This window comes from Falco biarmicus, chromosome 2 (assembly GCF_023638135.1).
Source record: "Falco biarmicus isolate bFalBia1 chromosome 2, bFalBia1.pri, whole genome shotgun sequence".
Classification (NCBI taxonomy): domain Eukaryota; kingdom Metazoa; phylum Chordata; class Aves; order Falconiformes; family Falconidae; genus Falco; species Falco biarmicus.
The window spans coordinates 119,859,268-119,874,667 of record NC_079289.1 but is presented as its reverse complement, the minus strand read 5'-3'; the positions used below and the strand labels follow the sequence as shown (position 1 = coordinate 119,874,667).

Here is a 15,400-nt window from a genome sequence, read left to right as displayed (position 1 = left end):
GGGGCACACACCAGGGTTCCTCTGGGTAAACAGGTTTAAATAATGATACCAAAAGCAGCTACTGATTTTAGCCACACCGATAATTTTAAGTGCGCCAACTGAGAAATCTTAAAATATGCTGGACGATCGGGCAGTCACTTCTGAAGCTGGGCCGCCTGAGACCGAGGTATCCCAGGTGCCCCCCGAATAATTTCATTACATTTGTGCAATAGCAATTTGCATCCTGCCTGATGTCTGTATGATTTAATGCCAATGATGAGCATAAAGCATAATCACGGCATGACTGCTCTGGAGTTGGAAAATTATTTCCATCACTACATTGAAAAGTGAAACCCAGATTTCAATGCTGAGAAAAAAAAACCAACCCAAAACAACCACCAACCAATCCCTCCATTTTAAAGAATAACCTGTTTCAGGTTCTGCGTGGAGGAAGAATGGATGTGGAAGCGGACTGCAGGCTGCTGGCACTTGGTGCAGGATAAAACAAAACCCTTAACGCTGTGGGAATTACATGGCTGGGAAAGGCTTGAATCGATGTTCCTGGAAGACCCACTGCCAGCTCCAAATTAAACCCCCCCCGTTACTGACACATCTTATGAGCCTCCCCAGGGCTTGAGAGGAGGTCCTGGGCTGTAGTAAGGTCAAACATTTTCTAGACGTAACAGGTTCTTCAGGGTGGGCCCGGATACAAAAACTGCCAAACGACAAATGAGATTTTCTTTGCTTAGTCAGTCATTTGCAAGATTTGGTGAAATTTCTCACTATCAGTTTCAAACCTTCTTAATTTATCAATATTTTCTTCTTAGAAGATGTTAACTAAATATATTTTTGTTATAATATGAAGAACAAATGACAGGCCCATTCTTTCTTTCTGAGACTTGCTGTTAATTTAAAGCAGCTTTAAATAGAATTATTGTGTGGTATTTTCTATCACCATTTGTGTTCTAGGTAATAATGTTATTTACATTTCTCGTTTACTTCTGGTGAAAGAAAGTCCATCAAGTCAACCACTTTCTTTCTGCCTTCTTTTTTAAAGAGTACTTTCTTCATCTGTTTTCATTTTCGCCCTTTGCAGGTACCTCTGTCGCGTGGCATCTCTCCTTCCCCTGTTTCCTGATAAACCCTTTTACCCTGTTGCCACCAGCTTCCCACCAAGAGATAGAGAGCAATGTCTTGTTCAAACAGCGTAACTGTTGAACAAGTATCAGTAGGTTGGCATCGCTTCAGAAACTATATAAGGAGCAGAAGTGTTCTTGGTTGCCAATTAACCAAGGAGAAACAAGAGAAAAACAGGTGGAGAATATGTGGCTCCCTCAAAGCCACAGCTCAATATATACCCTGAAAAAACAAGGAAAAGAGTAGCATCATCTTCCTTTTTTTAAAGGCATGTGTGATAGCTTCCAAAACCTGAAAATATTTTTTCTACCATAAACACATTTTCTAAAAAAAAAAATAATAAAATAAATCAATGCTTCTCCTCAAAGCCCTTTTATCCACAAGCACATGCCACTAACACTAACAGCCAGTCCCCATCCGTCACCCCCCGTCTCACACAGCTATCTAGACAGGCTCGCTGCAGTTTTGAAAGGGAGAAGACCAGGCAGCCTCACGAGGTGTGGATATTACTGTAATGGAGAGAGCTCAAATACAAGGATGATACAGTACAAATAATACAAGGTCCCATAAGGGCAGTTCACTGAAAAATAAATTTCAGCTCAACCAACCAAGCAGCATCAATCCACATCGCTAAGACAGTTTGTACATCAACAGGAGCTGCTGTGCGTTAGCTGTTAGCCCACGCCGTGGTACTCACCGCTAGCAAGAAATTAACCTTTGTCCTGGGCACCCCAGCATGGGAACCTTGTGTACTTCCCAAGGAGAATCACACCAACCACTAGGCAAGGGTGGAAACGCCGCGGGTTCCTGGGTAAGTTGGATTTTACAGCATTCTGCTCATGGCACCGCACGAGAATACAGCGAGGTACGCAGCCACAAAAAGGGAAAAGCATATCAGCTTGCAGTGAAGCCACAACTTTGTTTTGGTCTCAGGCCCTTAGGAATTGTTATGGGATGTGTTTGAAGAGGGAACCAAGAGCCAGCCTGACGGCAGGTTCGCAGCTGGCAGCAGCGCCCTGGTCAGCCAGGATCTAACACATAAACCCAAAGCACAGACACAATTAAGGCTCTGCCTCTCCTAATAATCCCCAGACTATTTACTCAGCAACACCAACACATCAAAGGAAAAGATGCCAATGCCTGAAGACAAGGCTGTTTAACTCCAAACCAGCTTTGTTTATTGCTAATAGTCTCCTTGCTAAAACTAAACCTCAAAACACATAGAAAAGCCTTGAAGGGGCTGGAAACCACCACGTGTCAAACCACCAGCAACAACCCATGGCTGTGAGAACGGAGCAGTTTGCCTCCCAGAATTTCAGAGCTGCGCCAGAGACCACAGCGAGGTGGGGGTGAAGAGCAGCAGTGTGCGGGCAAACACTAAAATAAAGGCAGTAACTATGGTGCAGATCCCCCGGGAATGATGGATGCAGGCACGTAATGCCCTTTTCGTTTGACTCATGTGCCCCAAAATCTGTAAGATTTTGCCCACTTTGGTGCATCCTTACACACTACAACTCAAATTCCTTCCTCCACCCACCCTCTGAAACATTTAAGTGTTTTTTTCTAAGATACCAGGCTCTTTTTCCCCTTCTGCTTTTTGCACCCAACTTCTACCACCCAATTCACTCCACTCACCTTTCTTCACCCCTACTCCCCCTCTCCGTTCGGCTGTCCCTGCTCCCCCCAGGATGAATCACGGTGCTAACACACCACCTGCACCACCTCCTTGCTCAGGCACCTCGCACCTTCTTAGCCCTTCACTCCCCAGCCAGCTGCCTCGTCCCTGGAGATCCCTGCTGGGTGGGTCGCCGGCAGCTGCGTGAGAGCCAAGAGAAATGATCCGCTTCTGTTAGATTTTGGGAAAACTACAACGTGTATCCGCCAGGCACAGCCTGCAGGAACAGTAACCCTCCACCTACAGCCATGCTCACAAATACCGGTTCACCCAAGAAGCTGCAGAATTACCACCATCGCACCCAAGCTGCAGCAAGGTTACCCGAGTGAAGGATAAAGGCCTTTCAGGGGCGGAATCATTCTGGTGTTTCATTTTTACCCCTTCTGTGCGAGAATTTTCAAGCTACACGATACTTATTTCTTTGGCACCACTCGCTCATGGTAATTGGTGACCTTTATCTGCAAGTGACTTCCAACTTTCACTGACACGTCTTACAACGTTTATCCCTTCAACCTGTACCCTCACTCAGTACTAGAAGTAATCAAATGTAATTGCAATTTTCCAAGCTACAAACCACACTCATGGCACAGCCTTCTCAGCTCTCGCATTGAGACGTCAGCCACCTCGAACACAAGGACTGTTATTAGCAGAAGGGAGCTTTATTGGTTTCTTTCCATATCTCAGAAGCAGAACAGGGATCTGCTGAAATAAGCAGTGGATTGCATCTCCATTCCTGACATACAAATCATGAAACACAAGAGCATATTTCCAGGCTGAGAGCAGGAAAAAATGCCAGTGATATGAACAAAGAAAACAGGCTTTCTCACAGAATTCTGGATCCATTTTGGATGACTGTGCTCACAGGGGCCGTTCGGGTATGTCACAGAAAAATCTGCATGATTGAGACAGACCGGAGTAGCAGAATGCTTATGAGGGATTACAAAAAAATACAGATGTGGTCACAAGCTGAGATGGAAACTGTCAGGTGTCTGTCCTTACTGAGATGAAGGATGTGCTGGTGGCTGGTGCCACTGTGAAGAGATTTCGGGTGGGAGGGAGAGAGGAAAAACATCTTGGAGGGAGCAGCTGAGGATGCAGGCAAAGCAACGCCTCCATCGTGGGACAAAGGCAGGGCTGAACCTGGCCCCAGCCGTGATGGGGGAGAGCAGGTGAATTTGAATTTCAGCACGAGTCTAGATAATGAAGGTGGTACTAGTCCTGAAAAGTAGCGAGAATAACAATTTTGAAATAATGGTCCAAGAATTTTATATGCACCATACTGAATTGGTAATGAAGATGTAAACTTCAAGAGGAAACCCCTGGAAGTCACCCGTTCAAGCAAGAGAATACCTTCGGAAAACCACGGCAGCCACTACCTCGAGGTATTTCTGAATGGCTGGCGATGCAGACCTAGTTACTGTTGTACAGAATTTGAAAACGAGCGATATTCAATTAGCAAGTTAACAAAAGACACGTTCTCCTCGGGGCACCAACTGCATTGCGGTCTAGTGAAAACAAGGGAACATTTATTGCTTTCAGTGTCCTAATCATTACAAAGACACACAGAAGCACACTATCTATTTTGGAGTAAATTATATGCACCTTGCCAGCTACCTAGGGAGGAAAACTTGCCTTTTAAAACATGGATGACTGCAGTAGCTTGATTATTCTGCAGATTCAGTCCAGCTCTCCAAAAGGAGCAGGTGTTGAGCAGAGGTGAGCCCCACGGTCTAGATCTGAACTCCACCAGCTGGCATCAGCTGGAATATTCTCTCCTCTGTGCTCCCCCGGACTGGCACGTACGCATGCGTGTACAGACACACACCCTTCAACAACCAAGACTATGAGCTTTAAAGCAGCGGCGTTTCCACTTAAACCCTTATGAAACTCTGGGTTGTTTTGCCAGCATCGAAAATCGTCCTGAGCAGAGTGCTGCTTCCCACTTGTCCCTGCTGCCGAGACCCTGGCAGCCCGGTCCGAACCTTCTACAGGGCTGCTCGGGGAAGGCTGTGGGAACTGACAACTGCAGCCACCTCGACAAGACGCTCCTGCATCGGCACTGGGCACCCAGGCAGCTCAGCACGGCTCAACCCGTACGCCAACAGCAGAACGGGGCTTGGGCTGTTGGGACAGAATTACCTTCCATGTGTTCGCTGCTGCTCTCCCATCTTGCTGGCTGCCGTGGCAGTTATTGCAATGAAAAAAGCTGGTGGGGTCTTTTTTGTGGTTTTTTTGTTGTTTTTTTTTTTTTTTTTATACAAAGAAGTATTATTGCAGTTGGACTGGCCAGGTCCTTCATGGATCCAGGCAGGTGCAAGCAGCTTCACAGTCCGAAGACCAGTATCCAATGGGCTTGTGCTTTTGTATCTGGCAGGTCTAGGAAGCAAGAACCTCATCATGGCTCGCATTTAGAACCTCATCATGGCTCGCATTTTTGTGAAGCCTTTAAATTCCTTACAATGTTTAGGAGGGTTATGGGATTACATGTCACAAATTTAAGATATGTGATTTAAGAGATTTGGGCTTTAGGATTTATTTTGAGAAAGAATTTTCCCTGCCAGACTCGAAATAATCCAAGGACAAATGGAATGTTTAGGTGCCAAATTAACACACTGTGTTTTAAAATCTAAATTTATAATTTTCCCAATGGAGACCCATTGCAACTGATCAATGGAGCAGGTACCTTGTACAGAATCAATGACTGGGTCTATCAGACAAAAATTCCTGCAACATTCCTAGAGTACCCAGCTGCTCAAATTTGACGATAACACAATAAAGTGGCAGCTGGCTTTCACATCGGAAGAGTAAAAAGGGAAAGATACAGGCTGCTTTAGTACTAAGGACAAGCATACCAAACAGTTACCTACCCTACTTATTAGTATGACTAGTGACCTATATAATGGACAAGGATTTAACACAGACTGAAGGAAGTACCATGAAAATCTCATCACTGAAGGTCTAATCCGACCTGCAGGGAATGGTGCTGGGCTTTAAACAGGAGTAGTTGTATTGTCATGCATAGTGGAGGGGTTAGGTTTTCTATGCTTTTTTCAGAATGCTGGAATACAGTCACAGGAAAAAAAAAAAAAGTTTCACACTCCTAAAATATTTTTGACATTAAGAATACTACGCTTGAGACTGTAAATGCACAGGATGCTAAAGGAATTGTAATTTTCTTCAGGAAAAAGAAATAATAATCCTGTAAATTAATGTGTAGTCAGGACTATATGTTCACCACTTTGGATTCTAAATATTTAATGATTATCATCTTTCTTCCATACAGCTATTACACGCACATTCCAAAACTGCTGCCAATTTATAAATTTTTACTACTGAAATTTAGAAATGCACTAACGTATGGGGAAATAAAGCAAATGTCTCAATGCAATGATTCACTTCATTTTAGAACGAGGCCACATTTTTGTGATTTACAAAACAACAGTTTCTAAGACCCCTACACAGGACAGGCTGTGCTTCCAAAGCAGCATATGTAAAGGGGTAATATTTAATAACAGAGAGACAGAGTCTTGAAAAACCACAGACCAACCCAACATTCTGTTAACATTAATTTTATAAAATACCTTACATGAACAGATAAAGAAGTTGAGCTTACATAATAACCAAAATTTAAAAAGAATGTTGAATAAAATATAAATTAATTGAACACATCACTAAGTTTGCCACAAGTTAGACAAGTTTATAAAAGGCATTTTCAGATAAAATAGTTATTTGAAAGAAAATCCTTCAAAATGGAAACTACTGAAGTCCTTTTTCAAGAAGTCACTCCTAAAAGCGCTAAATTCCAGGTCAACAGGTAGTACCTGAATTTGCTTAGAATATGGTGTTCATTTGCTTCCAAATTTGTCAGGCTTTAAGACACAAATTTAAATGCTTTCAGGTCAGAGTCGTCAGTGCAAAGTAAAGCTTCAAGCTGAAGAGAAATGTAACAAAAGAAATGATCCTGGTACAAAACCTCCTAAATTCACATTATGGAAAAAACCCTCTGCCTGATGCACTCGTGAGATACTGAACGTTAACCAATGTTACCAGTGGTCACTTGAGGGTTGCAGCCAAGCCATTAACGTGGCTAATTGTATTCATTTATTTTATCACAATTTCAATTTTTTTCCACTCATAATCTTTGGAAACAATCCATGCTGCTGATGCCCGCTCACTTTGCTCAACTTCTGCTTCAGACAGTTTGCTTAAAACGCAGCAACGTAGCCAAGAGGAGATAGAAGGTGAGGCCAACAGCCATCAGAATGACGGTCTAAAGCCTGCGAGGACATTTCGCTGGAAGGAACGGGATAGCACATCTGCCCGAGTTCAGCCAGCTTCCTTCATCCAAGTGCTCTCACTGCTGCCAGCCTTCCTTAAAGTTATATACGTGTGTAACTCGCTGCCAGGCTCAGACCCGTAAGCCTTTCAAAGGTTAAAATACACTTAGAGGACTATGTGCTTAGAGAACCAGACTGTAGCCAGATTAATTTATCTTAAGCTTATTAATTCCCGCAGAGTAAACATCAACACCAGCAAAGCAATTCCACTCTGTTTGACTTCAAAACTATTAACCGAAACAGGTTTGAAATAGTCTTCATGTTCCACTATTTAGAAGCATTATTAGCGCATTCATTTAAAGATTAATGGAATTCTTTTTCAAGTTACCAACTCAGTATATTGCTCATAAGCCTTTTTTAACACACGCTACAAAACCCCAAGTGTCACTGGTGGTCACAACCAGAAAGGAGCAGGAAAACGTCACCCCCCCAAACCTGTCAGGCAGCAGTTCCAGCCTCCAGCTGAAGCACAAGGCTGTAATTCATACTAAGCTGCTGCATAAAATGAGAAAATGAGTTCTCGGTTACAATTCAAAATTTCAAAACGTGATGTGCAGCTTGTGTGCTTGTCCTTGTAAAGTGCTCGGCTCTCACTGTCGTCAGTGCCGCGCTGGCCGTTACGCTAGAACCTCGTTTAAGCAATTCCAGTCCAACCAGAGTGTTTCAGTTAACAGCCTGAATCGCTTTCAATTTATAGATCGCTAAAATGCTGGAGTGACGGTGAACCCCCCCCCCCCAAAACAAAGGAACAAGAGGGTTCAACACTACGCAAAACTCTCCTCGCACACAGGGGAAAGATTTACTTGAACTAAAAGCACAGACTATAACTTCCACCGAAACTTCTCATAAGCTGTACCCAAGGAACGGACCTTTGAAGGAAGCTGCAAATGTCCTTGTCTAGAACATCAACCCAGAATCACTTGCTTAAATCAAAACGGAACAGATGCTTTTCCCCATACCCTGAATCCTCCTGATCATCTTTTATCACTGAAGCAGATCAATGAAACCCATACTATGCTCTGTGATGCTACAAAATAATTTATTTAATTAGTTTTAAGAATAAGTTCTTTCATGAAATGATGGACTGACATATCACAGCAATTTGCACTGGGTGTTCCCAGTTATTTTGAATCCTGCAATGCAGCCATTTGCTGTCCTAAAAAAAGAATAAAATCTTTAAAACAAATGTACTGACTGCTGTTGAGATCTGGTCCTGTAAATGATGTAACTTTTACCACTGGCTCAGAATGAAGAACACTGACAGCTGAAAGGGAACAATAAATATACACCTCAAACCCAGCTTAGCACACTGTGAAAATTCTCACATATCGGTCACATCTCAAAACATGAAAAATATCCCAACTACCACACGGTTTTATCCGTTTGATAGTAATAAAAGAAAAAAAGATTTCAAAGTTTCCTAAAAAACCCCACAAAACCACCACCCCCCCCCAAAAAAAAAAAAAAAGAAAAAAAAGAAAAAGACAGCAGCAATTTAAAAATTATTCTGGAAATATTTGGACTCTTGAGTGTACTAAGAAGAGTTGCCTTCTCCCTTCTCGACAGCTGGGAAGATTTTTAATTTGGTTTGCATCAATTTGGACTCAAAAATAAAACGTCAGAGCTCGGAGTATCACTAACCAAGTAAACCAAAAATGTATTTCCAACTAAGCAGCTGGAAAGTGAGCTAATTAATTTGGGTATTAAACACATACTTGAGCATAATGAAGTGTACAGAGGAGGAGGTTACTGAAGAACTTTGCAAAAAATATTGCTACAGTAGCATTAGGAATTAACAGTGCATCAAAGATTTAAAGTTTCCATGTTAATACAAACTGATCCAAGCCACAACGAACCACAGAATAATCACTCAAACAAGAAGTTAACCGCATTATACTTTACAGAAGCTAGGACTGGAATTTACCTGAACACCATTCACATGATTCAAAAAGATCCCTTCTAGCCTGGCACGCCTCCGCTGGCACAGTGCCAGCAGTGTGTGATCAAAACAGAGGACTGCCTTGTGCATCTGGCTTTTTCTGAACGTTTGCAATCAAAGACTCAAATCTGAAAGAGCTTTTACATGTTAGAACTCAGTATCGCTGCCGCGTTAAATGTTTTATTTGTTGGTTGGGATTTTTGTGTGTGGACACGGTGTATAAAAGACCTTGAGAACTACAGGTCACGGAATTCATGTTAAACAGAAAGCTGCCCAACATTACTGTCAAAATACCTTTAAAAAGGCAGTTCATAGACAGAATAATGCATTTTACATTCAGATATTTCCTCTCTCAAAAGCAAAGGAATCTCAGAAGAAAAAAAATAAATCAGTAGTGAAGGCCACATACTTTTTGCATTAGATGAGCTGAAATGCAAAAAACAATTAAAGCATCTTGTAAGAGAAAAAAAAAAACAACCAACAACAAACACAGAACTTCTGGAAAGTGATGATTTAGTTGATGGGGTGGTCAGCATAGAAACTGTTGGGAATGCTACAGCAGAACTGACCACAGGTACAAGGGAGCATGAACAGGAACATGGTACAGGCACCAACTAGAAAACTGTAACTTGCCAACTTGTAAACAAGAAAAAGCATTTCACAGATTAAAAGTTCTAGGGAAGTAAACTTCTTTAAATTATTTTGTCAGTTCAACCCTGATTTAAAAAAGTATGGCTAGCAAAAATACATAAGCCTCAGCATATTTATAAGTCTTGATCAGAGCAGCCATGAGTCTTTGATAAATGGCTGGAAACAAACACCCTTCTACTAAGGATGAAAGAAAAAATATTCCATTCTCTTCTTTCTGTCATTCCCCAATCCACACGCGTATATGCAGAATTCACATGATCCAAGAAGATCTTGATGCTGCTATAGGTTGAGACGCGGAGAGACCGGTGGAGGAAAACAGACAAACTCCCTTAAAATACTACGGGCCACGTCAACATTATTCTGGGCAATTTCAAGCGCCCTCTTGACTTCTTCAAAGGAATAGCCCTCTCCCATAAGTTTTGCAATTTTTGCATCCACATTTTCCGTGGAACTGTCAGAGCTGTACGCTTTCCTGTGGTGTATTTCTGGTGCAGTCCTCCGAGGGAGCGGTTTAGGGGGCCTGGCTGGTGCTTGTGAACCATCTGTTTCAAATAAAGGAGATAGAGATCATTATAAATTGGCTTAAAATTGCGTTTTAAGTAGGTCAAGCCTCACAAAGCAGTTTAAAAAGTAAAACTCTAAAGATACACGAAGAGATATTTTAATTCACCGATACATCTCATTTTAAAATTTGGAGAGAAGCTGAATTCCTCAAGCACATCCAAAATGCAAGCGATGTAGTGAAACACTATTTTAACAATATGATGCAAACATGCAGGTTACACTGAATTATCCAAGGCTGGAAGAAAGCACGATGAGACAGAAAAGATGGTGAAAATAGCCAGTCAATGTTTTAAAGGCTATTCACTCTCAACCCGCAATCTAAGAAGTTTTTCTTAGTCTGGTTAAAAAATCAACCAAAACCCAACCCCCCAAATTTGATCACAATTTTGTTGGGGGCCATAAGATGTACAGAAGAGGAATCTAGCCAAATATGTGTGCGGGAGAAAAACCCTTCCCTTATTGGCACACCTTGCAGACTGCTCCATCAGCCGCGGCTCATTTCAGGCACAGCAGCTATGCCTGAGTATGGAAATCACTGGTTCCTCAAAAAGAACCCAGGGTTTTTTTTTTTCCTAGTCCAATTATTTCCAGTGGAGAGAACAGAATTCTTCTGCACCGCTTTGGGAATATCTTCCCTTTCCTTCTCTTCTATGGAAAGGTTGCCTCCACAGTTAACGCTGGTGCTAAGAATCATGATGTGCTGATGAAAAGAGCTAATAATCAAACGTGTTAATCTTCTCAGTCAAGAGGTCCATGCTCAAACTTGGTACTTTACTGAAACCTCTTCATCCTCACCATTCCACAGTAAGAAGCTTAAATACAAGCAGGCATAGAGCAGAAAACACTTTCAAGAGCAAAGTATTTTTTTTTTAAAAAAGTCTTTAATCCTTCAAAAGGGATTCTAAAAAGTTCCATCAACAGTGACTTTGATAGATAAATTAAGAGAAATTTCTGGCTGTGATCCTTCCTGTTTACTTCCACTGACAGCAATGGCACTTTGCAGCATTAAGTACTTCAGAGAGAGTTTTTTAGTGATGAAAGAATATTGTATTTCTACTATTGCTGTTACAACACGCTACCCTACCGTAACGCCGGACAGAGAGAACTGCAAGTCAACTGAGTGCATTAAACACCTCAGAAGAATGAAACCCGTTCACAGTAGTGCACACGTCTAACCAAGGGGTATTCTTCTCTCAACTTAAGTTTCCATGTGTTCCAATGAGAGCATCGTTATAAATTTTAATTCCATTTCTTAATTCACACAAGGCAAGCAAATGGTACTTGTAGCAAGATGGTGATAGTCATATGCCAAATGTATGAGGGTAATTTGATTAAAAATTCACAGTAAAGGGCTAAGATTAATTGTGTTCTCACTGAACTGCCCATTCTCCTTGCAAATAGTTACGACACAACCCGCAGACAGCAAGGGCTATTTAGTATTTGTTATGACTTTTTTCTCTCCCAAGATGTGAAGGATTACATAAATGCCAAACATCCTAGCAAATGGGATATATAGGATGCCAAGCATCCTAGCAGATGCAAACCTGATATGAGGCTGTGGAAGATCTATGAAACACACAGGTTTGAGAAAGTATCTACAGCTCAGGAAAAGTGGATAATCACTAAAAACCAAACCAGAAACAAGTTAACTTTCTCACTTCACTTCAGAAAACTCAAGACTGTAACATAAGCATATACTCTACCTTTAAAATAATGGTACATTATGTTAAAAACAATTGGTTTTCTTTCACAAACACTTCAAAAATGTTCTAATATGCACATTTCATTATGGACTTCATTTCTATTCAGGGTGAAACAAAATTAATTGGCAAACTTTACATTTTTCCCTGGGCTTGAAATGCAGAAGAAATGCCTTATGCATAGATCAGACCCTTCTGTGTGCGTGCTACATGAGATATTTTTTGTTCTACCCATTCTAATACAGGCTTTGAACTGCAGTTATTTCTTATATAAAACCTTCAATGTACTGAAGCTTCCAAACAAACTTTATTAAGCAATCACATCATTTAGAAAGGTCATTTTTAATTCTGTCAGCAGATTTGCAGCATTGGCATTTTAGTCTCACTACAGTGACATCTCTCCTTAGCCCTGATACTGGAAGATCTTCAGCCCCCCTCTCTGTCTCAATTCCCATTATTATTTTTTTAAGCACTGACATCTCTTTCCGTATCTTCACATCCGTATAAAATTTTAGCTGAAGCTGGGCATCACACTGGATCCTGAGCTTAAAGATACTAAGCCTAAGCTGCATATCCATCTGGACGCTGCGATAGAGGTATTTAAGCAGGACTTTCCTCCCCAGCCTCCCATCCTCTGTGATGTTTCAGCCACCGTGGATGCCCGACTAAAAATTCAAAGAGATTTTCTAATTGGGTAATTCAATTAACAGCTTCCACAGCAAGGAGCTTCCTCTAGCATCGCATTTCTGTAATCCAGCACTAGCTTTAACCCTTAGGTAGGGGGTTAGCAGGGAGGCAGGCACAGGCTCATGCTGTAAGCGTTTAAAAGGCACGGACAAAGCTGCCAGGGCAGAGCTCTGCGGCACAGTGGGAAGAGGGTATTTGTAAGGATGCGACTGTCTGTCCCTCCCTGCTGCGAAGTGCCCCCCCCCTCTTTTCTTCCCTTGAGGCTTCTCCTCTGTGCTCTGCAGTGACTGAGAGAGCAGAAAGTGAGGAAGGGGTAACTGCACCAATGGGTCCTTCGAGCATGTTAGGTGTGATCTCGGAATTTTGCATTACTGCGGAACATTATTCCCCTCCCGCAAGGTTAACTAAAATCCACCCTGAAAGAATATGGGACACCCTCCCTTTAACACCTGCCTGCGAAGGAATTTGTATTTGCATGCAAGTGCTTTAGCCAGGCCAGGTGAGCGAACAGGCAGCAGATGAATATAGGAATATACGTAACCAGCCCTTTCCATCTCTTTCTTAAAGAATAGCTAAATTCAGTAAAATACAGCGGGCATCTGCATTAGAGATTTTCTTCTACCTTTCCCACGTACTGTTGGCTGCACTTAGGTAAAATATGTTAAATATTAGCAATATCTCCTTCTCTTGCTTTTATTGTAACAATTCTTTTTATTTTTTTTATTAAATTTAAGAAGTTTGGAGATCTGTGCCTTTGGGAGAGTTAGGTGCATAATTGAGAGCTATTTCTTAACTATTCAATACTGAATAAGTTGCTGAATTAGAATAAATTTCTCGTTACGTGTTAACAATTCAGTTCAACACCCTGACAGCAGTCTTAAAAACAGCCAAACTGAAGCAAAGGACTCCCCACGCTACTCTAAGGAGCCAGTGGCTAAATTATAATTAGATTTTAGAGTGAACTACATTTCTTTTCCACCTAGGTCAAAGAACCACCAGAGAAAAGGTCTGAAATAAAGGATTTCCTAAGTGAAGGGATTAGTTCAGAATACACACAAAAACAAACGTTCTGAATACATCACACTCTCTGCACTGTCTTTTCAAACCATAGATGAAGGTGCATCAGTTAATCCTGAAGCTCAGCAGTTCTGCTCCATGGAGTTACTGCCACTGTAAAAACAACTTCCCAATCCAGACTATGACATGATCTATCACATAGTTTTCATTTAATTGAAATTAAATTTAATATCTTGCCATACATCATGCTGATTTAAAACGTTATTTATAGCAAAGGTTGACACATGTTTTAGAAGATAGCTGTGGCAAACATACAGATAGAAAATGTTTATTAAGTAACGTCAGAAAGCTCCAGGATCTTAAGTAGCGAGCATCTTGCAGTCATTTAGAAAAATTAAAAATTGTTCTACCACAGAATAGCAAGAAGTGCAGGAAAACTCCACAGCCTGAATAGGTAGTTGTATCTTTGTCATAATTTGTATTATAAAAAAAATTAAAATGCCCTAAATAAATCAGCTTATCACTGTAAGATCCCTCACAGTGTCACATAAAAACCACACATTATAAACCATCATTTTTTTCCTAGCAATGGGGGTAAACCCCCCCATAAACATTATTATCTTAGTAGAGGTATCCTCCCCAAAGTTCTCCTTTTTACCAAAGGCATCACGCCAATTCTCAAATGTGCTATTCATTCAAAATCCTGTAGCATTCTTCAAGGCTCACTGAATTTCCCCTGTACTTTAAGTTGGAAAAATATATTCTTTCTTTCCTACCCCGGCAGAGTGGAACTACTGAAACTTCTGAGAAACTACATCTTCTTGAGAAGAAGAGATGTAATTACTATTAAAAAAAAAAATCATTTTTCCACTTGTGACTGTTGCAATTGAACACTGATGCTCATTAGAACTGAAAGACTAGAGAAATAAGTCCCTTCCTTTACATATTAGAAAAGAGTTTTCATGCACAATTCTCTTCTCTGAAGAACAAATAATGGTTCAAAGCATCACTCAGTTCCTTCTTTGTGTGGTCTCCCCACACAGCAAAATTATGTAGATGGGACCATCCTCCCCCTTCCCCATACACCATGCACACCTAAAGAAGATATTTGTCTAAAAATTGGTGAAAGAATTTTGAAATACAGGTAATACTGTTTACTATTTAAATTCATTTGAGTAGCTTTCCTTTAAATACTATTAATGTTGCTGGAAAACCGTAAGTTTTGCTTACAGAATTTCTTCTTAGGGAAGAATTGCTTCTACTGTACCTGTTCCATTGCAAATAGCAGACTGCATTTTAATTTGGTTTGGTTCTTGTTTTATTAGAAAATATTTTACAATTTTCTTAGAAGTTCCAACAAACATACTGGCAAAACAGATGAGAAAATAACACTTTAAAGAGTGAAGCTACTTTTTTTTTTTCCTCAGGACAATGAAACAAAGATGGAAGAGAGATGCATGTGGTCCCTGCAGGACATCTGATCTCTTGTAAGCTTTAGAAGGGGCGGAAAAATCCCTGCCTTTCTCAAAACCCAAGGATCACCAGAACTGACATAAGCATTCAGTTTGGCAGCTAGGGAAATCGATGCCATGCTACACCCACGGACAACAGGTAGCCCCTTCCACCTATACTGCAGAACTTTAACCTCCTTTTATCCTTTGGTGCTTTCATATTTTTGTAAAGCGGTATTACCATTGCCATTTATTGCCCAGAA

General features: G+C 41.1%; 1 protein-coding gene across 3 annotated transcripts in view; it reads right to left on the bottom strand.

The window, feature by feature from the left end:
• Nucleotides 1–6,021: 6,021 nt before the first annotated feature.
• The window catches only part of CBLB (Cbl proto-oncogene B), a 133,592-nt gene continuing 124,213 nt past the window's right edge, over nucleotides 6,022–15,400 (bottom strand). For all 3 annotated transcript variants that reach the window (XM_056327676.1, XM_056327679.1, XM_056327677.1), the window contains one exon: nucleotides 6,022–10,260. In XM_056327676.1, coding sequence (XP_056183651.1) covers nucleotides 9,998–10,260 — 263 coding nt within the window. In that variant the 3' untranslated portion in view covers nucleotides 6,022–9,997. The remainder of the gene's footprint in view (nucleotides 10,261–15,400) is intronic.